Below are 26899 nucleotides of genomic sequence, written 5' to 3'. Positions count from 1 at the left end.
GAATCGGGTGGAGAGGGAGGTGGGAGGGGGGATCGGGATGGGGAATATGTGTAAATCTATGGCTGATTCATATCAATGTATGACAAAACCCACTGAAATGTTGTGAAGTAATTAGCATCCAACTAATAAAAAAAGAAAAGAAAAAAAATAAAGAAAATTTTCAGCATCAAAAAAAAAAAATAAATAAATAAAGTCACAGTGAGAAGGAAGGTCAGAAGGCACATGGCCTGGCCAAATATTTTTCAGAGACGAACTCTGCTCTCCCGGTTCAGCCATCACCACGAGGTCGTGTCCCTGCTCACCTTCTTCAGTTACTCCGTTGCTCCATGCATCAAGAAAAACATTTAGCAAGGTCAAAGTCAGTATCTCTAAGCAGTGGGCCCCAAGTGCTTTTAACAAGTCCGTTGAACTGCCTGTGGCGATCTGGAGCAGCAACTGTGTGTTTCCCAGCGCAGAGGAAAGCACTCAGAATGCTGGATACCATTGTCCTCGTATGCTGTGGGCCTTCTCATCAGCGGTATCTTGCCGATCAGCTGAATTTGCGATGGGTTCTATCTTGTGACATGTGCTTTTCTGCATTAGCGGTGTTCATCTTTGGTGCTCTCAGGGAATGGCTGCATTCCTACAACAAGGGGCTGTACTTCAGCCTGGGGATCGTTGAATGGCCTGCTGCCGTCCACCTGCTGGCCCAGCATGGTTTTTGTTACGGGAAACTGGTTTGGGAAAGCTGGACCAGGCGTTGTTTTTGGTCTCTGGAGTGCCAGTGCCTCAGTGGACAGTATTTTGGGGGCATGTCTAGCTTCTTCCGTTCCGCAGTATGGTTATGAGTACGCCTTCCTGGTGATGCTGGCTGTGCAGTTTGCAGGTGGGACCATCATCTTCTTTGGACTCCTGGTGTCACCAGAAGAAATCGGTCTCCCAGGTATTGAGACAGAAGAAAATTCTGAAGAAGACTCACACAGGCCATGAATTAATTGTGCTGAAAATGAAGGTGAAGCTGAGCCTAATTACTGAATCCAAGAAGGCAATATTGTGACCCAAGTCAAGGCAATAAGCTTCTACCAGGCTCATTGCCTTCCCAGAGTTATAGCGTATTCCCTGGACTATGCATGCTTGAAAGTAAAAGTCACTCAGTTGTGTCCGACTCTTTGGGACCCCATGGACTAATTCTCCAGGTCAGAATACTGGAGTGGGTAGCTGTTCCCTTCTCCAGGGGATCCTCCCAACCCAGGGATTGAACCCAGGTCTCCCACATTGCCGGCAGATTCTTTACCAGCTGAGCCACCAGGGAAGCCTAAGAATATTGGAGTGGGTAGTCTATCACTTCTCCAGGGGATCTTTCCAACCCAGGAATTGAACCGGAGTTTCCTGCATTGCAGACAGATTCTTTACCAGCTGAGCTACCAGGGAAGCCCTTGAAGTTAGTGAATTACTCCTTCTGACTGCCCTTTTATCTGAGTGTCAACTTCAAATGGAAGGAGGCTGAAGCTGACCAGTTGTTCATTTGGTAAGATGTTGGAGGAATTATAGATGGAATGCTGCAAGGCTTCATCTCCCATGTGTTACAGAAAAGAGCACCGGTGTTAGTTCTCAGGCTGCTTTTGTTCTTCGGGTTCCTCCTTGGATACAATCGCTCTCCAGATGATAAGTCCATCAATGCACTTGTCACAGGATTTTTTATTGGTGGACCTTCTAATATGATTTACTTCAGTTCAGTTCAGTTGCTCAGTTGTGTCTGACTCTTTGCGACCCCATGGACTGCAGCATGTCAGGCCTCCCTGTCCATCACCAGCTCCCGGAGTTTACTCAAACTCATGTTCACTGAGTCAGTGATGCCATCCAACCATCTCTTCTTCTGCAGTCCCCTTCTCTTCCCACCTTCAATCTTTCCCAGCATCAGGGTCTTTTCCAATGAGTCAGTTCTTTGCATCAGGTGGCCAAAGTATTGGAGTTTCAGCTTCAGCATCACTCCTTCCAATGAATATTCAGGACTGATTTCCTTTAGGATAGCTGGTTGGATCTCCTTGCAGTCCAAGGGACTCTCAAGCATCTTCTCCAACACCACAGTTCAAAAGCATCAATTCTTTGGTGCTTAGCTTTCTTTAGACTCCAACTTTCACATCCATACATGACTACTGGAAAAACCAGAGCTTTGACTAGATGGACCTTTGTTGGCAAAGTAATATCTCTGCTTTTAATTTTTTTATTTTTTTCATTTATTTTTGTTAGTTGGAGGCTAGTTACTTTACAATATTGTAGTGGTTTTTGCCACACATTGACATGAATCAGCCATGAATTTACATGTGTTCCCCATCCTGATCCCCTCTCCCACCTTCCTTCCCATCCCATCCCTCTGGGTCTTCCCAGTGCTGTCTCTGCTTTTTAATATGCTGACTAGGTTGGTCATAACTTTTCTTCCAAGGAGTAAGCGTCTTTTAATTTCATGGCTGCAGTCACTATCTGCAGTGATTTTGGAGCCCCCCAAAATAAAGTCTGTCATTGTTTCCACTGTTTCCCCATCTATTTGCCATGAAGTGATGGGACTGGATGCCATGATCTTAGTTTTCTGAATGTTGAGATTTCAGCCAACTTTTTCACTCTCCTCTTTCATCAAGAGGCTCTTTAGTTCTTCTTTGCTTTTTGCCATAAGGGTGGTGTCATTCTGCATATCTGAGGTTATTGATAATTCTCCCCAAAATCTTGATTCTAACTTGTGCTTCATCCTGCCCGGCATTTCTCATGATGTACTCTGCCTATAAGTTAAATAAGCAAGGTGACAATATACAGCCTTGATGTACTCCTTTCCTGATTTGGAACCAGTCTATTGTTCCGTGTCCAGTTATAACTGTTGTTTCCTGACCTGCATACAGATTCCTCAGAAGGCAGGTCAGGTGGTCTGATATTCCTATCCCTTTCAGAATTTTCCACAGTTTGTTGTGATCCACACAGTCAAAGGCGTTGGCATAGTCAATAAAGCAGAAGTAGATGTTTTTCTGGAACTCTCTTGCTTTTTTGATGATCTAAAGGATGTTGGAAATTTGATCTCTGGTTCTTCTGCCTTTTCTAAATCCAGCTTGAACATCTGAAGGTTTACAGCTCACATACCGTTGAAGCCTGGCTTGGAGAATTTTGAGCATTAACTTCTCTAGCGTGAGATGAGTGCAATTGTGCAGTAGTTTGAGCATTCTTTAGCATTGCCTTTCTTCGGAATTGGAATGAAAGCTGACCTTTTCCAGTTCTGTGGCCACTGCTGAGTTTTCCAAATTTGCTGGCATATTGAGTGCAGCACTTTCACTGCATTATCTTTTAGGATTTGAAAGAGCACAACTGGAATTCCATCACCTCCACTAGCTTTGTTTGTAGTGATGCTTCTTAAGGCCCACTTGACTTCACATCTAATGCGATTATCTCTGCTATTTCTGCGAACCTTGGTAATCAGGCACTGATCTGAGAGAGCAATGAGGCTTTGGTGATGAGTCACTGGGATTGTTGATGGAACGGGGAGTATTGGATCTGCCGTGGGCCAGTATTTAGTGTCTTTGGTCCAGGACAACCTAGGATGGATGTCGGTTTTCTACTTTTTCATTATTATGACAAGTTGTACAATTCTGTTTATTTCACCGTTAATAGTGAGGGACACATGTTCTTTTATGCAAAGATGACAAGCTCGTGTTTTCAGTGAGTGACCAGAGTCCACAAAAGAACAAGAATAATCAGGAGACACATCAGGACTATTATTTCTTCTAATTCGCCCTATTTTGGGTTTGCCTTAAGAACTCCAACATAGCCTCAGATTGTCCAGCCTCTTTCAGCAGGGTCAGCCCCTGGAGATGCTGACCAGAGTGAAGGTTGGGTTGTTTTTTCTCCACTACAGGAATTATTGTTAATGATTTTTATTCGTCTCCGTTGTTTCATGAATGTACCGAATGAATGGCCTATGAATCTGCCGGCAGCTCTGTTGGCCTGTGGAGGTTCATCCCTTTAACTGTAAATGCTTTACTGGACCTGGACCCTTGTTCTCCAGCCTGGAAAGCTGAGTGACCATGACGCAGTTGTGCCCGGTTTGTAGCAACGAGACACTCCATGAATAGAAAGGATTGTGGCATTTTGCTTCGGTCATGAGTTTACAGACAGCGGCTCATCTCTGAAGCATCAAATCCTGGTTCAGTGCTCCAGCTGGGTCTGGCGTAAGCCTGTCTTGGACAGAGAAATCCTTAGTTAAGCTGTGGTGGGAAAAATCACACTACGTGCTAAGTAGTTTGGTTACTCTGTGTCTGTTCTGAAGTCTTTCAGCTCTGGAAGCAGAAATATCTTCCAGTGATCATCAACTCTTCTCCATCTTCATTCAGAATTACCTTCAAATCCTGCAAGTCTTTTGTCTTCCTTTTAAGGACCATGAGGTACCTCAGTTGTGGACATTCCAGTATGTAATTTATAACCAAAGTACTCAACCCCAGGCTTGTTCTCTGGGAACTTTTTAGGATCCACTAGGAAGCCAGTCAGCTTAGCCCTATTTTCAGAGGCTCAAGCTCTGTCATAACCGAGTTCCTTGTGTTACCTCAAGCAGAAGACTAAAATCAGAGAAAAAGGAAAGACCTTTTGGCCTTCTATGCTTTAAGTATGTGACGTTGAATCACAGTGGATTACTAGGGCCTGAGAGGTATCTAGGTATCTCTTCTTTAGAAGTCTGTAGAATATACGTTTTCAAGGCTGTGAATTCTATACTAATTATCAATATTTTAAGGTCATCCTGTATATATATTTTAAATATGGAAGTGAACAGGTGAAAATGTGCAATTCTGATGGCTGCCTAATTTACATGGAGTTAGGGAAAAATTTTCAACCTTTTGCTTTAATATTCTCAAATATGTGTTTATAAACTTGTTAATATTATTTGATCAAGCAGGTTTCCAATCAGTTAACTGCTCATTACTGACAAAAAGGGAAAATATGAAACACAGAAGGGAAAAATAAACTGACTTTTATAGTAAAAAAAGGAGATTAGGATTCTAATGGGACGTTTGAGAAATTGTATTAAGAAAGAAATCTGTATATTTCTATTTTTGTGTCCATATGTGTATAAGTTTGTGCCTTTCTATAAGCTCTGTTCTGTGCTTAAAGCACCGTAATCTCACTTTTGCCTTTTCATGGGCTGTTCTCTGTATTTGAAGCACATTTCCTTCTCCTCTCAACAAACTCTCATCTGTGAGTTTCAAAATTCATCTTAGTCATCTCTTCCTCTGTGAAGTATTCCCTGAATTTCATTTTCAAGGAAAGCTAAGTGTTCTTTTGGTTTACTCCTATAGTATGGCAAACCCTATTGGAACTGCCGTTTACATATGTCTGTCCTCTGGGCTTTTAGTGCAGTAATAATGACTTCTTCATCACTGTGTTCCCACTACAAGTGCTTGACCTATAACAGTAGAGCAATCAACGTCAGAGTAAAGAAAGAAGAAAGGAAATACCTCATACTTGGGAAACGTATTGTTTCAGTTCAGCCTCTAATCAAAAGGCTTCTTAAAGAGTACAAACTGGAAATAAATGGAAAAGAGCAACAGAATATTTATTGTTTAGTTGCTAAGTCACGTTCTATTCTTTTTCAACACCATGGACTAGGCTCCTCTGTCCATGCAATTTCCTAGGCAAGAATACTGGAGTGGGTTGCCATTTCCTTCTCTAAGGGATCTTCCTGACCCAGGGATTGGAACCACATCTGCATTGGTAGGCAGAGTCTTTACCGATGAGCCATCAGGGAAGCCAATTATTCAATTACAAGATTTCTTATGTTAAATCATTTTTTTCCTTGTAAACCCTCAGTCTACCTCTTATAAAGGTAGGGTGGTCAGATGATCAGTTATGGGACTTAGTTGGGCTCTTAACTTTCTACAATGGGGGTAAACCTATCTTCTACTATTTAATTGATGATCAAGGCATACGGATCTGTCATCAGTAACACCGAATCTCTTCAAGTTGTTAGATTTGATCTTAAGGATATCAACTTGAATTCTCTGCTAAGTCTTAACAGTGGGTAAATAGCTCATTTCCCACCCCCCAAGTGTTCTACTTTTACTCTCCTTCCAAATAAGACCATATATATCTTACGAACTTTAACTGGACCATTTAACCTTCATAGAATAACTTTTACTGAATACATTTAAGCTACACAGAATAGTTATCAGAGGTGACATTCACTATTATATTAATTGTATTAATAGATAATGTTGTGAAGGACATAATCTCCTGTGGTCTCCCTTATGTTGATCCATAAAGAAATTTCTCTAAGTTGTTATTACTAGGAAATACAGTATCTCTTGGGCAGCTGATTTATTTTAAACTCATCCTCTCTGTGGATCCTGTAACCAATAATGCTTTTCCTCTTTTTCAGCTACCAGAAAGTTTAGAGACATACCTGTGGTTCGACTTTCAAAAATGCAAAATTTATGAGTTGGATATTTTTTATGTACTAACCTTTCAGTTAGCTTTGTTTTATTTTCCTATCCTTATTTCCCCTTCACTCAGATTTGCATATCTATTTAGCTTTTTCTCACTTGTGTATTTTTGTAACTTTTTGCAAATTCTTTTTATAGTAACAAGACAGGGCTAAACTAAATAAAAATACAGTTATCTTACTGGCTATCATGGGCGATCCTTAGAGCATGTGCACTTCAAAAGAAAGTGTATTCCGGGGATTTTTAAATGTAATGTCTGGAAAATATTTAGGTCTAACTGTTCTGTTGTATCATTTAGGATCTCTGTTGCCTTACTGATTTTCTGTCTAGAAGATCCGTCCATTGATGTGGGTGGGGTATAAAAGTCTCCTACTATTATTGCATTCCCATCAATTTCTCCCTTTATGTCTGTTAGTGTTTGTTTGATGTATTTGGGTGCTCCCGTACTGGGTGCACATGTGTTGACAAGTGTATCACTTCTTGGCCTTTCGGCTAGGATCAAATGTAGTATGGAGGCTTCTCAGGGGGCACAGTGGTAAAGAGCCTGCCTGCAGTGCAGGGCACAGAGGTTCGATCCCTGGGTTGGGAAGACCCCCTGGATTAGGGAATGGCAACCCATTCCAGCATTCTTGCCTAGAAAATTCCTTGGCAAGAGGAGCCTGGTGGGCCACAGTCCACAGGGTCACAGAGAGTCGGACACTGCTGAGAAACTGGGTACATACACGGGTGTTTCCTGTGCCTGGATTTTCTTCTTTAGGTTTTCTTCTTTAGGTTTTGGAAGCTTTCAGCCATAATTTCTTCAAATATATTTTTGACCCACTTTTTCTTCTCTCTCTCTGGCATCCCTATTATGTGTAGATTGGCATGCTTTGTAGTATCCCATAGGTCTCTTATATTGCTTTCATTTTTTTTTTTTTTTACTTTCTGTCTACTGTTCTGATTGGGTGATTTCCATTGTTTTATCTTGTAGATCACTTATTTGCTCTTCGGCATTATTCAGTCTGCTAATCATTGCCTTGAGCACAGCTTTCATCTTGGCAAATGAGTTTTCCAAGTTTTCTTGGCTCCTCTTTAAAGTTTCTAATTCTTTTTTTATAGTAATCTGCATTTCTACTGATAGCCTGTCTGAATTCCTTCAGTATTTTCATTATCTCCTTTTTGAACTTGGTGTCTGTCAAAACAGAAATGGTCTGTTTTATTGTTGATTCTTTTGGTGAGGGGAGGTTCTCTTGATCTTTTAACTGGAAATAGTTCCTCTGCTTCTTCATTTTACTTGTGTTTCTCTTACTCTGTGAATTTAAGAGAAACAATTGTCTCCTGTGGTCTTGAAAGGTTGTTTTTGTGTAGGAGTGCCCCTGTGTAGCCTGTGTGGGTTTAATGCCTTTGGTGAAGGGCTGTTTCTACTGTGGATGTCTGCTGCTTTCCTCAGTGTGTCCTAGCCATTATCCCCTTGACAGAAGGTGGGACTGGTGTTGTGATGACCGGAGTCTGCCCTGGATGTTGAGTGGGGGCTCTTCTTTGCTCTGTGGTTGTCACAGTCCTGTCAAGGGCAGGATCTGCTTCCTAGCTGATGGAGTAGAGGTTCCCAGATCCATTTCTGGGTTGTGGCATGAGGTTGGCAGAATTGGAGTGCTCCTGGATGTGATAGTTGTACCATAAAGAAGACTGAGCTGAGAACCACCAAAGAACTGATGCTTTCTAATTGTGGTGCTGGAAAAGACTTTTTAAGAGTCCCTTGGACTGCAAGGAGATCAAACTAGTCAACCCTAAAGGAAATCAACCCTGAGTATTTGTTGGAAGGACTGATGCTGAAGCTCCAAAACTTGGGCCACCTGATGCAAAGAGCTGACTCATTGGAAAAGACCCTGATGCTGGGAAAGATTGAGGGCAGGAGGAGAAGGGGACACCAGAGGATGGGGTGGTTGGATGGCATCATCAGCACAATGGACATGAGTTTGAGCAAGCTCGGGGAGATGGTGATGGACAGGGAGGCCTGGTGTGCTGCAGTCCATGGGGTTGCAGAGTTGGACACAACTTAGGAGGAGAGCCACTGAATATTCAGAGCTGTCCACTGGGGAACACACTCTGTGATGTCACCTGTCACCCGGTGTGCAGGATCGCAAAATGCTCTGCTGTTGGCCTCGCCCTTGGCCCCGCCTCAGCCATGGGAATGTCGGCTGTCAGCCCTGGTGTCCCTCAAGCATTGCTTTCACAAAACCACCAGTGCAGATCCACAGAATTCGGGTCCCAGGTCCACAGTTGTTGTGCACCTGGACCAGCCATGGGGGCTATGGAGGCAGCCCAGCCTTGCCTTCAAGTACATGCGCCCAAAAGCCCATGGATGCCAAGACTGGATCCATCCCAGCCACAGCAGATATCTCGCAGACCCTGAGTTTACAAAGCCAGCAGCGGTGGTGTACATCCCTAGCCATAGGGAGAGATTTCAACCCAGTTTCTTAAGAACTGGGACCCCTGGGGCTCAGCTATGGTTTCAACCCTGCTTCTGCATGTGGACAACCCACTGACGCCTGTTCCCGGAGCCTTCCTAGGTGTTCACACTCTGGCGTTCACACTGAACTGAAGTGGTGCCCTGTTGGCTGAGAGTATCTGTGAGTGTGGGGAGAAAGAGGCTGCCATGGTGGGCCCCCTCCTCCTTTTATGCAGCATTTAATAGTGGTGCGTATCTACTAGGGCAGGCTTAGGCCTTTCCCATGTACAACCCTAACTGTGACAATAACACGCTCCAGCCCCTTGAGGCTGTTTCCACACAGCCCACCCCAGCCCTCTCCTTCTCCTCAAAACCCCAGTGCCCACCTGTGCAGCAGACGCGTGTCTCAGGCTGGGGTACATGGACCGGTGACAGGACAGTAGGCAGTCACACCCATTCTCTCTTCCCACAGCCCCTGGCAATCACAAATCTATCTTCAACCTCTGTGGATTTGCCTATTCTAGACCTTTTATGTAAATGGGAAAGTACAGTAGGTGGCATCTGTATCCGCCTTTGTTGGTTGTTGTTTAGTTGTGAAGTCATGTCCAACTCTTTGCAACACTATCCATGGGATTCTCCAGGCAAAAATACTGGAGTGGGTTGCCATTCCCTTCTGCAGGGGATCTTCCTGACCCAGGGATTGAACCTGCATCTCCTGCATTGGCAGGTAGATTCTTTACCACTGACCACCGGGGAAGCGCTGCCTTCCTTGACTAAGTATAATCTTTGGGATGTTCTACATCCTTTTGTATGGCAGAGTAATAATCCATTCTGAGGATACGGCATGCTTTGTGTATCCAGGTAGTGTGGATGCACACTTGGGTTGTGTCCACTTTTGGTCACTGTGAATATGCATGAAATAGTTCCTGGTGGGTGAAGGTTTCAATCCTTTGGGCACGCCTGGGAGTAGAAGTTAGGCTTTTCTTGTTAATAATTCTTATATTGGACGTCCCCTGTTTCACCTGCTGTCAGTTTTTCCTCTCATTACCTAGTGACTTGAGCTGGGAGGCCCTCCTGCTCAGCAGGTGTGCCCCTGAGGCACAGGGGGAATCTAGAGTTAGACTCACAGTTTGGCTTCAAACACCAGGTTCAGGGCTGCAGCTCCCTGCCCTGAATGGTGTGTACAGTCTCCCTGGTGCAGGGCCGTCACCAGTCTGAGATGAGCCTGTGAAGGCGCCCAGCGCACAGAAGGGCCACTATTAACCCCAGAGCCTGGTGAGATCCAGCAGGACCTGCAGGCAGATGCATTTTGGTATCAGTGTGGGTATCCCCTCTGTCTTTAAGAGAATCTTCTGTCTTTTGCAAATGAAGGAGGAAGTATGAGCTTATGTGAAGCTACCATCCTTGGGAAGAGAGGAGAAAGAGGGCTGGTTCTCGTGGGCAGGGCAAGAAACAGGTCCTTATGCAATTTTTATTTAAGAAATCAGAACACCTCAATTCCATCCATTTCCTGCCCTTAGCCCACCAGATAGGCAGCTGTTCCCCTCATCCATCCAGGCTGCTTTTCTCTGTCCGAGGCCCACAGAATCTGCCAAGGGTTCACTGCTCTTCAAAATGAATGAAGAACGTCCGGATCTCCTTTGGGTGGATGGTGATGTTGGGGCCTCTGTGGGGTGGCAAGGGACGGTGGGAGCTACCTGGGGGAGCAGAGGTGGTCTATCACTCCCCTCTGGAGCCGCCTGCTTCCCCAGGTCACCACGTCCCTGCAACCCCCTCAGAACGTTCCTTCTGTCTGCATTCTTGTGGCTCCCTCTATGGTAATGGTCTTCAGTTGCTCCCTTTCTGACTGATGCCACTGCCCATGGGCCTGTTTCATTTATGGCATCCCCTGACAGCTCAGCCACAGTGAAGGCATGTACTGGTGGTCCTGGCCCCACCTGGCCTTGTATCCCCTGGGATGTAGCCTCAATGCCTAAGAGCTTTTTCACTGAGACCATGAAGGGGCCCTGCCTTTTATCTCACTGGGCTCCTGGGGTTCTGGCTTCACTCTTGGGATGGAACCTATTCATCTATTTTTCTATCCATTCATTAATCCACCCATCCATCCAATCATCCATCCATCCATTCTTGTCTATCCATCAAACCTCCATCTATTCATCCATCCATCATGCAGCCATCTTCCTTCCTTCCATTCTTCCATTCATCCATCCACCTTCTAGCCATCTTTCCATCCATCACCCACCCTTCTGCCCATCCATCTAACCTCCATCTATTCATCAATTTATCTTCTATCCTCTTTTCATCCTGCCTTCTGCCCATCCATCAATCATCCATCTTCCTTTCTTCCTTGCATCTTTCCATCCACCCATCATCCAATCATCTACCTGTCCAGCATCCATCTACTTCCCTTCCTTCCTTACATCTTTTTTTCTGACCAACTGTCCTTCCATCTATCAGTGTATCACACATCAACCAGATGTCTACTCATGTATCCAGACTATCCTCTGTGTGGTAGACAAAGAGGAAATAAATGGGTCAGAGCAGAATAAGGAGGAAGGGAGAGCAGGGGAGACAACTAGTAGCCTTGGACCTGGGGATGCTTGATTAGGAGCAGTCTGGGATAAAGGGGGCAAGGATATGTCAGACAGTGTGATCATTACGGGCAGAGACTGGGAGGCCAGAAGCAGTCAGTGATTTCTAAGAGCTAAGTGTGGAGTGTGGAGTGCAATGCACAGCATGGCAGACATCAGAGCGTCCTGGTGTGTGCTTGCAAGTTTGGAGCTCATCCAATCTACAGCGTGGGCATATGGCCTTGGAAACACACACACACACACACACACACACACGCAGCCTCTGTTGAACCCTGGCAAGAAGACTGACCTGAAGCTTTCCTTAACCTCCTGCAGTAGATTCAGGGAGGCTGAGACCTGGAGAAGGAGGGCAGCCTGTCCAAGGTCACAGGGGCCTTAGGGGGCAGAGTTGGGATCTGAGCCAGGTCTGTCGAGCTCCCGACCCTGGCTGAGGATCAGGCTGGAAATCCTGGGCAAAGGCCTGAACCAGGGGCACACAGACCTCCGTGTTGGTGACCATCCCGTATCTTCCAGCTCCAGCGGTGCAGTGTGCTCACGTCCCAGGTCCCTGTGAGCGAGCGCTCCTCCACAGACACCACGGAACCCAGACCCCGCAGCACGGACTGCAGGACAGGGGCACAGGGAGGTGAGCACCCGGCCCCAGATCAGAGGACAAAACAGCAGTGGGGGCAGCAGCAAAACCACGGCCCAGGGGACAGCATCCTGTTGCATTTCATTCTCAGGGCAAATCCCCATGGACAGGATGAGAGTGAAAGTTGCTCAGTCTTGTCCGACTCTTTGCGACCCCATGGACTGTAGTCCATGGAATTCTCCAGGCCAGAACACTGGAATGGGCAGCTTTTCCCTTCTCCAGGGGATCTTCCCAACCCAGGGATCAAACCCAGGTCTCCCACATTGCAGGCGGATTCTTTACCAGCTGAGTCACTAGGGATGGACAGGATAGACAGAATGGGCAGCCCCATTTTACAGATGAGGGAACTGAGGCCAAGGAGGAGCTGGTCTCCCCAGGTGCCGAGCTGGAGATGCACACCAGGAGAGGGCAGGCACATGGAGCTGCTCCCAGCCGTGAGTGCCCTCCTCCCCGCGCTGCTCAGGTGGAGCCCTGCCTTGCTCCAAGGTGGCGTTGGTCATGTTATCCACCCCCTTTTCCCATAATGCTCAGACTGTGCGAAGAGGGGAGGCAGGGGGTAGTCCCATCCCTGAGGAGGAAGGACAGTGCTGACTGGTAGGCTGGGGGCTCTTCTGCAGGAGCTTCCCTGAGAGGGTGGAAGGAGGAGGTGCGGAGGGCAAGGCGCTGTGTGCTGCCACCACGCCCTCTTCTGCATGTCCATCTGCTCCTGAGACCGGTGTCAGCTTGTGAGCAAGAGGTGACAAGGAGGAAGAAATGAAGCCAGCGCGCTGCTGAAGCCAGGCGGGAAGACGAAGCTGACAGTGTCTCTGATGACAGTGGACTAGGAGTCAGTGAGGAAAGAGACCACTCCCCACCCTTATATTCATGGCTGTGAAAGGAGGGCATCGGGAAGACACCTCAGGGAGGGCTCCGGGTTGGGTGGTTCAGATTCTCTCAGATTGCAAGTATCCCTGAAGTCAAAGCAATAAGAGAGAGATTTAGAGAACTTCTCCTGAGCAGGAGATGGGTAAAGAGCTCAGATCCCCCATGAAGAGGGCAGACTGGGGATAAAGGAGGGATCTCCATACATCACGGGGGGTGGTGGCAAGGATGTGGTTGGTGCAGTTGGGGTTGATGCAGCAGCCTCACTTGTAGTGCGGGTCAGAGGGTGATCCAGGGGTCAGGAGGGGAGGGAGGACACAGGCAGGGGTCTGAGGGCACTGACATCCATCAGGGTGTCAGGAGCCCATGTGCACCTTATCAGCTGAGCATCAGCATCCTTGTGGGGAAAGACCCTTATCTCTCCATTTACAGGTGAGGACTCTGAGGTCCAGAGCCCGGGGTAGGGGAGTGGGGAGCAGGATACCAGGCAGAGATGCCCAGCCTCACACCCTGGACTGAGTGCCTCTGATCACCTACTCGATAAACCATGTGAGAATCTGTTTTGCTTTCTCATCCCACAAATAACATCTGTGTGGTGTAAAAAGATTTACTACAAGAATGAAACGAGAAACACACAAAATACAGGCATGTGGTAAAGAAGCGAAAAGTCTAGAAGAACACCAGAAGGAGGGGGTGGGGTGCCCTCATGTACCCCAGAGATCAAATCTCATTGTTTTTTTTTTCAAGACGACCATAAGGCATCTTTTAGCCAAGGTGGCATCTGAGTCAGGATGGTCACACTTGGGGTTTGCCTCCCTCGTGAACATCTGCTTGTGTATCCTGACTCAGTGATCCAGGAGTGGGACGTGGGGTGGGGGCACGTTACCTGCAGATTCACCGTCACAGGCTGAGACCGGACAGGGTGCTGTCCCTTCTCATACAGGTGGCGGAGCCGCAGCAGGACTCGGCGGAAGTCCACTTTGACCTGTCCTTGATGGCCTTAGAGACAGAAGGAAGGTGACAATGATGACCCCTGTCTGGGCCTGGTACTTTACACACGCCTCCCTTTTGCATCTTCAACCTCCCTCAGAGGCATCTAACACAGCCCCCACTTCAGAGACAAGAAAACCAAGGCTCAGAGAAGGGTAGGTGCTTGGTCTGCAACAGAGAAGGAGCGAGGATTCCAACCAGGTCCAGCCAATGTTAACACTTCCCCCCATGCACACAGGGGCCAATGCCGATGCCTAGAAAGTCTTGGCCTCATTCACAGTTGTGGTTCGTGCTGGGCCTGTCCTCCAACCTGCCAGTTCTCTGGTACAGTCTTTCTGCCTCTGCCCCAGTGAACAGTGGTGTGGCTTCTTGACTCTGAAGCCAACACAAAAGTGGTGTGTCATGTCCCACAGATGCTTTATCCTGTCCCTCTAATTGAGGAAGCCTGTGTTAGAAAACAGTCTCCATCTGCTGGTCCCTGGTGAACAAAGGAGTAGGGCCTTCCTTCTGGACCATACTAGACGCATGGCATAGGGGTGAAACAACCTTACACTGTGTTAGGACCCTGAGAGTTTGGGCTCTTTGTTATTGAGGCAGAAGAGTTTATAGAATCTCCTTTCCCCTTCCTAGGGCCGTGGTTAAGGACAGGAGCAACAGAAACAGGTGAAGACCTCTGGGTCCAGAACATGACAATGATGATGGTGATGGTGATGGTGGAGACAGTGATGATGGTGATGTTGGTGATAATGAGGACCATGGCGATGATGGTGGTGATGATGCCACGGGGGTTGTAAGAGTCTGGGAGAGCAGGAGGCCCTCTAGCCATCTGCTGCTGCTCCCCTTGCTTGGTCGCTTACTTTTCTCTAGGAGGAGGGACTTGCTTGCTTAGCCCAGGCTCATCTCTCCTCATCTTTGGTACAGGCTGTCTCCAGGAGGTGGGTTCTCAGTGAGCTTTGCCTCCAGCACAGGTAAGCACGACTGCTGCTGCAAGAGATGATCCCCACCTCCTCTTCTGTGACACGTGGAGTGAGGTGCAAGAGGTCAGCGTGAAGAAGCTATGTGGCTACAGGATTGAGCCACAGCCTCCAACACCCACTTTATTAGCCACAAAGGTGGTATTTGGCCTCTGCCTCTTCCTTTCTCTCTTGACGCTCATCCTGCAGACCTTACACTGGAGTGTGCCAGCCCTTGGAGGGTCTCTGGGAACAGGGGGGTGGCTGAGGCATGGTCAGCTCCGCGTTTGAGATGCTCTGAGTGTAAAGGGACACATAATGTGTACCAGGGGCTTTGGCAATATGATGAGCTGCTTCCTGGCAGTTGTTTCCTCCACCAGGAGGTCCTCCCGGATGCCCTGCTGGGGGCTCCCCTCTGTACATGGTCATTGTGGTCTAGATGGAACCTGGGCCCCACCTGTCCCTGGCTTGCTGAGCGACCTGCCTCTCAGTGGGCCTCTGTCTTCTCTTTTGGCAGATAAGGAAACTGGGTGACCTCACAGAGCCTGGATGACTCTGGGGAGAGCACCTTTGCCTGGTGATGGGTTCGGGGACCTGACAACGAAGAGGCAAGAGTGAGTCTGGACACCTGAACACCTGCCTCACCTTTCTGAAGATTCTGCAGGTGCTTCGTGTGGTTCAAGTTGTACGTCCAGCCTGGGATGCTGAGGATCTGAAGGTGGAGACTTGGAGGCAGTGTCACAGCCTCTTGCTGCTGGAAGTCTGGGCGAACCTGTGTAGTCTCTGCAAGGCAGATGGCCAACAAGGAGAGAGTCTGGGCCAAGCTACTCCTCCTGGCATTCAGAGCTCTCCACGTTAAGTGGAGCTTTCCACACTCATTTCATCCAATCTCACACCCCTCCAAACTTGGCCCACACCACAGGCAGCCTGAAGCATCTGCTGGTGCAAATGCCATCTCTTCACAATACCTTGGGCTACAGTAATTGACGCTTTTGAATTGTGGTGTTAGAGAAGACTCTTGAGAGTCCCTTAGACAGCAGGGAGATCCAACCAGTCCATCCTAAAGGAAATCAGTCCTGAATGTTCATTGGAAGGACTGATGCTGAAGCTGAAATGCCAATACTTTGGCCACCTGATGCAAAGAATTGACTCATTTGGAAAGACCCTGATGCTGAGAAAGATTGAAGGCGGGAGGAGAAGGGGACAACAGAGGATGAGATGGCTGGATGGCATCACCGACTCAATGGACATGAGTTTGAGTAAGCTCCAGGAGGTGGTGATGGACAGGGAGGCTTAGCATGCTGCAATCCATGGGGTCGCAAAGAGTCAGACACAACTGAGTGACTGAACTGAACTGAACTGACAGTGATTGGTCAGGCTCGGGTCATGTGATTCAATCAGACCAATCAGATTCTTTCCTGGGATCTCGGCTCTTGAGACCTGAGTCTGAGTCTCAGTTCCTTTTGGGTGGGGGAGACACACAGTCCTAGAGCTGTTCACAGCTACGTCTCAGAAAGGAGGAGGAAGAAGGTCTGCAGACAGAGCAAACCTCAGGTGACAGAAAGAAGGAAAGAAGTGGCCTCATGAAGCTTCCAGCGCCAAAGGTACAATTACACCCCAGCCCCTCTGTGGGGTGCATTGGCCTCTGAATAAAGTCTCCCTGTGGCTCAGATGGATCAGCTCCAGTTTCTCTCATGTGCCATCAGAGGAGCCCAGGGTGGGACCCATGGATGGAGCTGACCACAGCTTTGGAACTTGCTCACCATGGCAACATCCGTTCTGCAGGAAGGGCTCCCAAGTGCTAGAAAGGAACCACTGACTGACCCAGGAGCAGACCCCACCCTGTTGGTCCATCACATCTCCTCTCCTGGGAATCTGCCCCTGGACCTGGAGGTGGCCGGGAAGGCAGTTCTTGGCAGTCCTGGGAGAGATGGACATGAACACCCGCTCCCGAGAGGCCCTGAGCTGCTGTGTCTCTCTCCTGCCCTGGCCTCTTCTCCAGCTCCTCCTTCTGTTCCACAAGCATCTCTGGGCCTGGCTGTCCCTTGGGATTCTTTTCTTCCAAACAAGAGAACATCAACTGATAGCCTTTGAAGTTGATCGCTGAACTCCCCCTGGTTCAGCAGACCTACAGGGCACCAGGACCTCTCTTTGGCATCAATCCCTCTCCCACTGAATCGGTTTCTGCCTGAGCTCATCTCCCCCATGCAGGTCGGCTCACCCTGGGGCAGGGATGAGAGCTGCACTGAAAGGAGGCCCTCTTACCGCTCAGGTCTGGAATCAGCACGACGGGCCTGTGCTGCAGCGCCACCCCGCTCCTCGGGCCGAGGTCCCTGGTGAGGGTCCGGGGTCCCAGCAGGAGCCAGAGCACCGAGTGGACAACCGAGGTGTCGTTCAGCGTGAGGTCGTCTGATGAGGTCCCTTGTTTGTTGTTCCACAGCCGCCGATGGAGCATGACCTGCAGGGAAGCGTCATCTGACAGGCCCCGCCTGGCCCCTGGCGGGCCCGTGGTGACCAGAGGGGCCTCCTCCTACCTCCATCTGCCCGCTCCCTTGACTGGAGACGCCGTGCGCCTGCTCCGACAGCAGCACCAGCCTGCTCTGCCTGTCCTGGATGAAGGCCGACTGAGTCATGGGGTAGTAATTCTGTGGACAGAAATATTGCCAGACGGGTGGTCATGGTCATGGCCGGGTGGGCCACCTGATCAGGCATCTCCCTCGGGCCCCCACCAGCCTCCCCACAGGCACAGCGGCAGCTCAGGGCAGCCCTGGTAGTGGCGGGGAGGGGCTCTGACTTGTGAGATGGACGCCCTGGGATTCAAATCCAGCTCCACTGCTTCTTGACCTTATGAGCTGGGGGACTCAGGCTGCCCAAGCCTCAGTTTCTCCACCTGTAAAAGGAGCTCCCAAACCACCCCTGAGAAACTGTGGCAGGAACTCAATGAAGACATGTGTGTCAGTCCAGTCTGAGATAGGCTAATGGTTGCCCGATAGTAAAGAGCTCAAGCCTAGGCTAGAAAGCGGTCACACAGTCCACACCCTTTGCTCTGGTGGAGCAAGATGTCCTGGGCTGAGGGCCTTGGACTCTCTGGAGCCCAGGCCACAGGGGGTGAGAACCAGCCAACAGGGATGAGAGGGACCAGAAGCTCAAGGAAGATGGAGCAGGGAGGGGCCACATTCTCCACTGGAAGGAGGAAGAACTAACGTGGATTGAGGCTCACGAGGTGCCCAGCCTGGCACTGCTCCTGGATCATCCCAGCTGATTGCACAGCGCTGGGGGGAGGTTACCCCCTTCCCCAGGAGAGCACCGAGGCCCAGGGAGGCCGAGGGACTTGTCCCAGGTCACGCTGCTGGGGGCAGAGCATCTCAGAGCTGGACTGATTGCAGAAATCAGCCTGTGCTCACGTTTCCCAGGCAACCAGGCAGTAGCCCGCCTAAGAGCAGCAAAGGAGGGTCACAGCCGCCCAGGCCTGGACAGGCACCATCTGCTTCATCCTCAGAGCAATCCCAGTGGGTCAGTCATCTGACAGAGGAGGACACGCCATGCCCACAGTGGACCTCAGGGACTTTCCTCATATGTGGGGGCCCCAGAGCTCTGACCCCAGGTCTGAACAAGCCTGGGTCTCAGCCCCTAACGGCACACGTGGGCGACAGAGGTTCTGGGAGATGCTCTGGAAGCCTCTGCTGCTGGAGCTAAAAGGGTGTCTCCAGCCTCTGGAGAGAGGCTGCCTCTCAGGTCTGTGGTCACTGCTCCCATGAGGCACCACAGGACATACCCGAGCGATGGTGTTCGCCTCGTACTCCTTGTAGGCTCTGCGCTGCATCTGGTACCCATTGTTGTCGGAGTAGAGGACCCGGCCGGTGTTGAGATTGGTGCTGGTCCTCAAGATGGCCTCGCAGTTCAGCTCCAAGGGGCCCACCCTGTACTCCTGCTCTAGGCGATGACACAGCAGCTCCCCGTCAGCGCCCGGGGGCCCGCGGGCCAGCCGGGAGTAGATGGTGTACGTGGGGTCACTGTCATTCCCCGTTCTGGAGGAGGAGCAGAAGAGATACGTCAAGCTGGGGGAGACTTCCGGATGCCAGTCCCTCCCCCTTTCTTTCCTCTCTTCCTCTTTCCCTCCCTGCCTCTTTCCTGGCAGGCAGGGCAGGCAGAGGGGCTTCTTGGGCAAAAGAACAGGAGGACCCACTTCACCAGAGGCCCTGAGCACCTGGCCCGTTCTGGGTGGCTTGTTTCTCTGCATTAATGAAAACACAGGAATGCTCTCATGTGTATATCATCGCCGGGTTTCCCAGGTGGCTCAGTGGTAAGATCCCCCACCCGCCCGTGACCACCTACTGTGTGCCACGCACAAAGCAGAGGGGCCGACCTCACCTGTAGAAGTCTTGCCGGATCTCGGTCACGAGCTGCCCCTCCAGGATCTCCATCTCCACAGCCGCCCACGCTGGCTTCGCTGTACCATTAGGAGTAAACACGGAGTTATCGGAAATGGATTCCTGACCCCAACCATGGTGATTGTAGTATTCCATGAACTCCTGGGTCACTCGGATGGTTTGGTTACTCTGTCTGCAGAGGTGGAAAAGAGAAAACGGTAGGATTGTTGTGGACAGTTTCTTCCAGGCATTCTCCCTGTGATGGGATCCAGGCTCAGAAGGTCTCCCTTTAATATTAAGACACCAACATGGAACTGGGAGTGAACAAAAATAACTTCCTCAGAGCCTATGTGACTCATGAGGACCCTCAATGAAGCTCATGCCCTCAGCTTGGACAACAGCTCCGTGGACTCTCCAAGAGCCCAGGAGGTACAGATTTTCTCCCTATTCAGGAAAGAATCCTACTGGAGGAGGGGAGAGAGGCTGCAAAACACGCTTCCGAGGGCATAAGCAGAGGGCGTAACATGGTTTCAGAGACTCTAACTTCACTGCTTTATTGAGTTAAATATTTATTATCTATTTCTGCTTTATTGACTAGATGGACCTTTGTTGGCAAAGTAATGTCTCTGCTTTTCAATATGCTGTCTAGGTTGGTCATAACTTTCCTTCCAAGGAGTAAGCGTCTTTTAATTTCATGGCTGTGATCACCATCCACAGTGATTTTGGAGCCCAGAAAAATGAAGTCAGCCACTGTTTCCACTGTTTCCCCATCTAGTCGCCATGAAGTGATGGGGCTGGATGCCATGATGTTAGTTTTCTGAATGTTGAGCTTTAAGCCAACTTTTTCACTCTCCTCTTTCACTTTCATGAAGAGGCTCTTTAGTTCTTCACTTTCTGCCATAAGGGTGGTGTCATCTGCATATCTGAGGTTATTGATATTTCTCCCGGCAATCTTGATTCCAGCTTGTGCTTCATCCAACCCAGCATTTCTCATGATGTACTCTGCATATAAGTTAAATAAGAAGGGTGACAATATACAGCCTTGATGTACTCCTTTTCCTATTTGGAACCAGTCTGTTGTTCCATGTCCAGTTCTAGAGATACCAAGGGAGCATTTCATGCAAATTTGGGCACAATAAAGGACAGAAATGGTAAGGATCTAACAGAAGCAGAAGATATTAAGAAGAGGTGGCAAGAATACACAGAACTGTACAAAAAAGATCTTCATGACCCAGATAATCATGATGGTGTGATCACTCACCTAGAGCCAGATATCCTGGAATGTGAAGTCAAGTGGGCCTTAGGAAGCATCACTACCAACAAAGCTAGTGGGGGTGATGGAATTCCAGTTGAGCTATTTCAAATCCTGAAAGATGATGCTGTGAAAGTGCTGCACTCAATATGCCAGCAAATTTGGAAAACTCAGCAGTGGCCACAGGACTGGAAAAGGTCAGTTTTCATTCCAATCTCAAAGAAAGGCAATGCCAAAGAATGCTCAAACTACCACACAATTGTACTCATCTCACATGCTACTAAAGTAATGCTCAAAATTCTCCAAGCCAGGCTTCAGCAATATGTGAACCATGAACTTCCAGATGTTCAAGCTGGTTTTAGAAAAGGCAGAGGAACCAGAGATCAAATTTCCAACATCCGCTGGATCATCAAAGAAGCAAGAGAGTTCCAGAAAAACATCTATTTCTGCTTTATTGACTATGCCAAAGCCTTTGACTGTGTGGATCACAGAAAACTGTGGAAAATTCTGAAAGAGATGGGAATACCAGACCACCTAACCTGCCTCTTGAGAAACCTGTATGCAGGTCAGGAAGCAATAGTTAGAACTGGACATGGAACAACAGACTGGTTCCAAATAGGAAAAGGAGTACATCAAGGCTGTATATTGTCACCCTGCTTATTTAACTTATATGCAGAGTACATCATGAGAAATGCTGGGCTGGAGGAAGCACAAACTGGAATCAAGACTGCCGGGAGAAATATCAATAACCTCAGATATGCAGATGACACCACCCTTATGGCACAACTCTGTGGGCACACAAAATAGCATATACGTGTACAGTGTAACGTGGTGACTTGTGTTGTATGTGAAATATATCAACACGCTTGTCATATATGAAAGAATAAAGGCCCTCCTCCAGCAAACTGGGCTGGGGTGGTCTGTTCACATAGTGACTGCCCCCCTCAGGCCTTTGCACAGGCAGGTCCTTCTAAGGAACCACTGTCCGCTCATCTGACCCACGGATTCCCTCCAGACTTCAAGGCCTCAGGCCTGGCTCTGGGGGTCTCGTCCCTGCCAAGCCTCCTCTGAGCTGCCCTCTGTCTATTCCAACTGGCTGCCCTCTCTGGCTGTGTGGCAGCTGCTGGCTGTACCCTTCCTGGGGGGTGAGGGAGCCCAGTAAGAAGCACACCTTTCCTCACCTGAGCCCAAATCACCTGAAGACACACCAGGGTCAGGCAGATGGACAGCAGGGCGCTCTTGGGAAGGGCTGTGTGGGGATGTGGCTTGGGTGTGGGGCACACGTGGGTGGGCAGAAAGGGATGGGGAGCTGGAGCCGGCCCTTCAGGGGCGTTCCAGAAGGGGTGTGCAGCCTGAGTGATGACAGAGCCCAAAGCCGGCCTGCAGGCTTCCCCTTTCCCTGCCTGACCAGGGAGGCTCACATGTGCTGGGGTTGTACCCCGTTTCTGCTGCCCCCACACCCTCTGCTGACCTCCCATTCTGGCTGCGGTCTGCCCTCCCTGCCTGCCTCATGCCCTCCCAAGACGTCCCTGTGGACTGACTGAAGGACAGAACTTCCCATGAGCCCCACTGGAGGCCAGTCGTGGTCTGAGCTTACAGAGCTGCTGACAGCTGACGGGGATGAGCTCCAGGTGACGCACGCCTTTCTCACGTCAACACCCCATCTCCCTCCCCTGCAGTCTGGCCCCTTGCCTCTCTTTCCTTCACCTCACTTTCTAGCCGGTGCTCCTCCCACGCTTCCTGTTCCCCTGAGTCTTCTTCCTGTGAGGAGGTCACAGGAGGAAGCAGAAGTGGGTGTGTTGGAAGAGGTGGCTGAGGAGGAATGAAAACTGCCTGGGATGGGAACTGAGGGTGGACAAAGGTGGCTCCAGACTCTGGGAGCCAACTTTCCTGGGGCTTATCTGCCCTCTCCACTGTAAACAAATGACCCCTGATAAATGACTACATGAGTGAATGGATAGATAGATGGAAGGGTGGATAGAGATGTGGAGGGGTGGGTGCAAGGATGAATGTGTGGTGAGTGGATGGATGGATGGGAGGGTTGGGGGATGGATGGATGGGAGGGTTGGTGGATGGATGGGTTTTCTGTGTCTCTCAATTTTAGAAAATTTTACAATGGCTACACTTTCTCCATGGTGAACTTTTCAAACCCTCTCCCCCTCTTTTTTTTTTTTTCCGGTGGACCAACATCTTTGGAATGTACAAGTTCACAAAAGGTTTTCTTGACCTGGCCCAGTCTCACACACTTCTCCAGCACCACAGTTCAAAAGCATCGATTCTTCAGCACTCAGCCTTCTTTATAGTCCAACTCATACATCCATACATGGTTACTGGAAAAACCATAGCTTTGACTCTACAGACCTTTGTTGGCCAAGTGATGTCTCTGCTTTTTAATATGCTGTCTAGGTTTGTCAGCCATCAGACCAGTCAATCCTAAAGGAAATCATCCCTGAATATTCATTGGGAGGACTGATGCTGTAGTTTGAAGGTCTGATACTTTGGCCACCTCATGCAAAGAGCTGAGTCATTGGAAAAGACCAGATGCTGGGGAAGATTGAAGGCAGGAGGAGAAGGGGATGACAGGGGATGAGATGGTTGGATGGCATCACTGACTCAGTGGACATGAATTTGAGCAAACTCCGGGAGAGAGTGAAGGACAGGGAAGCCTGGTCTTCTGCAGTCCATGGGGTCATAAAGCACTGGACATGACTGAGCAATTAAACAGCAACAACAGACTCACACACCTAGAAATAAACCTTGTTACACAGCAAGGGGCTTCACCACCATCAAATCCTTGACATACAGCTGAGGAAATGGAGAACCAGGTGAGGCACTACTTGCCCAGGTCCTAGGACACTCCTGGCCTCAGAGGCAGCAAGGGCTGCACCTCACCTCTCCCAGATGCTGTCCATCAGGTTGGTGTCCTTGTCCAGGAACACGGTGTAGCAGTCATTCTCCACGTGCACCAGGCGCCTCGCCACTTGCTTATGATTTTTCCTGGGTCTGCGGTCAAACTGTTTGGTGCTGCCCACAGAGGCCCCAGTCTCTTGAGTGTCCTTCTGGGCCCTCCTCATGGGCCTGATGATGTAATACCGGTAGCTGAGTCCTGGGATGGTGGTCAGCACAAGCAGGTCATAGGCAGATGGCATCTCCTTTGAGTTCTGTACCTGCAAGTCCAGAGGGACAGGATCACATGATGGATGTCACATGGGGGGAAGACATCTCAGTTTCCTTAGCAACCCTGGGCAGATACACCTCCTGGATGGAGTGTTCACTCCCCACGGGGACAGCAGGGTCATTCATCAATGGGCTGAGCTGGGCTCCTCTCCTGCATCCTCTCTGCTCAACAGGGTCCTAGCCCAGCCCCTTCTCCCTCCTCCTTTCCTTTTTCTTTGGGGGCTGAAAAATCAACATCCCTCCTTCGCAACTCTCCCTGCTGGTTCCTGCCTCTGAGCCTTTGCTTATGCTGTTCCCTTGACCTGGAGGGCCTCCTCTTTGGAGGGAGCTTTCTTGTCTCTTCATCCTCCAATTTTCTGGAGGAGGGAGGTTTTCAGGATTTTTCCCATCTCCAAGTTATCTGATTTAGGGATGGGATGAGGACTCTGGATCCATGTAGGGAGCCTCCTCATTCTCCAGGGAACAGGTCCCATCTCTGGGCTGCTGAGGGTTTTGTGGAGGGGGCCAATTAACAAGCTCATGTTGCTTCTCACCACCTCCAGCCTGGTTGTTCTATGAACTAAAGCAGACATGATGTTCCCACGCATACCCCTCAAACTGTCCTGAAGGCTTACCTCCACTACAGTTATCATCTGTCACATTCTCTGCGTTCTAATTTTGTTTCCTACTTGGATCCCCCTGCTAGAATACTAGACCCCTGAGGGCAGGGACTTTTGTCTGCTTGCTTATTAAAGTCTCTCCAGCACCTAGCATAACCCTGACATGCAGTAAGTGTTCAATAATATTAAATGCATTTATTCTTAGTGGGTATTGCCTTCAGGTGGGGAGAGGGGATGTTGGGTGTTGGGTCTTCTCAAACAATATCCTTCCCTCCTCCATCAAAGTGAGAGGATCTTCCTCCTGTGTCTCAGCTAAGTGCTGGTTGGTGGTCTCACTCTGTATCTTAATTGTCCATTTCTGTGTCTGCTCCTTGAACCCCAAGTGACTCCAACGTCCCATACTCAGCTTGAGGCCACATCCCAGATAGGCGTTTGGAAGTGTTTACTGAATGGCCAAGTGATGGCAGTACCTCTATCATCTCCGCAAGGAAGGATTGGCTGGGGATACGTAGGGCACCCTCTGAAACCACTTTCAGTCCTGGTTGTGGATGGAGGTGAGGAGGGACCGCACACTCACACTGGATGTGGGTGTTGCAGAAAGAGGCAGCTTGGGCTCAGCCCCTAACGATGGCACATCCATAACGATCCACCTTTAAGATCCTTTATGCCCTTCCACACAAGGTGGAAATTTACGAGCGTGTGTGCTAATTCATTTCCATCGTGTCCATCTCTTTGCAACCCTGTGGACTGTAGCCAGCCAGGCTCCACTGTCCATAGGACTCCTTAGGCAAGAATACTGGAATGGGTTGTCATGCCCTCCTCCAGGGGATCTTCCCAACCCAGGGATCGAACCTGCGTCTTCTGAGGCTCCTGCATTGCAGGCAGATTATTTACTGCTGAGCCACCGGGAAAGCCCAGAAATTTATATGAGAATATATATTCCCAAGGAGAGGCAGGAGGTGAAGCTTCCCATGCAGCTTAGATCACCTGAAGACGTTCCAAGGAGGTGACAGAAGAAGGGACTTCTGGTCATGTCAGATGCCCAAAGCCCAGGGTCAGTCCCCTGGGTGGATCTCACTGACCCTAATGGACAAGTGCCCCATTATGGTGATAGCAGAGTTATTTCATGATCACGTCAAAGTTTCCCACTTTTAGGGGTCCCTGCCTGGATCAGAGACAGCAACCACAAGTGCAGCTGAGGCAGGATTCCCACCCATACCTGTGCAGGCACGGGGTTGCCTGTCTCATCTGTGAGGTTGACCTCGGGGAAGTCCACAGTCAGGGTGACGATGGTGGTGACTGTCCATGCCAGGGGATTGTAGACCACGGCAAGATGTCCCCCAGGCTCTGGGCCTGCATACAGACAAGAGGTTTTACTGCCGCCACCTGACATACTCCATACATCTGGATGCCCCTCAGAACAAGGGAAACTGAGGCCGGTGAGACCGGCCCTGCAGATCCTAGGTGAGAGGGACAGGCCGAAACTTGGGATCAGGCATGCAGCCCCCTCTACACTGTTCATACTATCATCCTGATCCCCAAGCGCGGGGGTTGGGGGTGACCCTCCAGAAGCTGAGGGTCCATGAAATCCTCACCCATCTCTCCCTGTCAGCCCACTTTCCTGGTGAGGACGGTGAGGCCCTGAAAGGTGAATTATCTGCACAAGGTGACCCATCTCCTAAGGCCTGGCTCCAAAGCACTTGGCGAAGGAGGGGTGGAGAATTCTCTGGAGCTTGGAGGGTCATGTTCAATCACCTAGTTCAGCACTGGAGGCCCCTGTGATACGGACCTGGATACCCCTTCCACTCCATTCGCCACCCCCACCCCTCAGCATGTGTTGTAGGTTCTGTCCTTTCCGATGACTCCCTGATCCCTGAACACCCACACTTTCCAGCCCCTGGCCTCTGCCCGGGCAGCTCCTACGGCAGAATGCCTTTCTGGGGTCCCCACCTACCCCTTGCCCGGGGAGCTGCCCTCCTGAGCTCATGGCAACGGAAGGTCTCACCAGCACTGAATCGGACCCCAGTTCTAGCTCTCTTTCTGAAATTGTCTTCCTCTCCCAATCGCAGTCTCTGTGGGCAGGGGCCTGTCTGCTGCACCCTTGGTGCACGGGTCCCCAGGTGTGAAGGTAGGATGGGATTGTACGCAGACACAGAGGGGAGGGCGGAGCAGCAAGGCCAGAGGGGGAAGGGCATGGTGACAGAGAGCAGGCTGAGTGTGGACCCCTGCAGAAGGTGCGGCAGGCCTGGTGCCTGCCCAGGGAGACCAACTTGTCTTTGCCCAGGATTTGCAGGGATGAAGCCCATCAGTTTCAGGCAAACGGCCTGATCAGTCACTTTTCCCGTGTGACACAGTCATAGTCACACAGGCTGGTCAAATGGTGGCTTTGACATGATGTGGCCCCAAGCTGAGCTCGGGAGGGACCATGTTAGCATTTATTCCTCCCTCTATTTGTCACATCACCCCTTCTTTGTTCACAGAGAAGAAACAGAGGCTCAGAGAAGTGACTGCCCCTTGCCAACTTCCTGATGAAAGTAAGAACCACATCTGGGATTGGGACTAGGCATTTGAAGCCCAGTGGAACAGGTGTCCGCACAG

At 49.7% G+C, this 26899-nt stretch overlaps 1 protein-coding gene and 1 pseudogene across 1 annotated transcript in view; one reads left to right on the top strand and one right to left on the bottom strand.

Moving 5' to 3' along the window:
* Window positions 1-222: 222 nt before the first annotated feature.
* LOC122696152 lies at window positions 223-3686 on the top strand (annotated as a pseudogene).
* Window positions 3687-10476: 6790 nt separating this feature from the next.
* Window positions 10477-26899, bottom strand: part of LOC122696151 (epididymis-specific alpha-mannosidase-like) — a 38488-nt gene continuing 22065 nt past the window's right edge. Inside the window, exons 10-19 of the mRNA XM_043905835.1 lie at window positions 25521-25654; window positions 23418-23692; window positions 19275-19466; window positions 18679-18931; window positions 17438-17548; window positions 17169-17361; window positions 15549-15686; window positions 13847-13959; window positions 11950-12070; window positions 10477-10574 (exon numbers count right to left, since the gene is read on the bottom strand). Of these exons, the coding sequence (XP_043761770.1) occupies window positions 10477-10574; window positions 11950-12070; window positions 13847-13959; window positions 15549-15686; window positions 17169-17361; window positions 17438-17548; window positions 18679-18931; window positions 19275-19466; window positions 23418-23692; window positions 25521-25654 (1628 nt within the window). The remainder of the gene's footprint in view (window positions 10575-11949; window positions 12071-13846; window positions 13960-15548; window positions 15687-17168; window positions 17362-17437; window positions 17549-18678; window positions 18932-19274; window positions 19467-23417; window positions 23693-25520; window positions 25655-26899) is intronic.

The sequence above is a fragment of the Cervus elaphus genome, chromosome 6 (genome assembly GCF_910594005.1).
Source record: "Cervus elaphus chromosome 6, mCerEla1.1, whole genome shotgun sequence".
NCBI classification, from domain to species: domain Eukaryota; kingdom Metazoa; phylum Chordata; class Mammalia; order Artiodactyla; family Cervidae; genus Cervus; species Cervus elaphus.
This window is presented reverse-complemented; position numbering and strand designations above follow the sequence as displayed.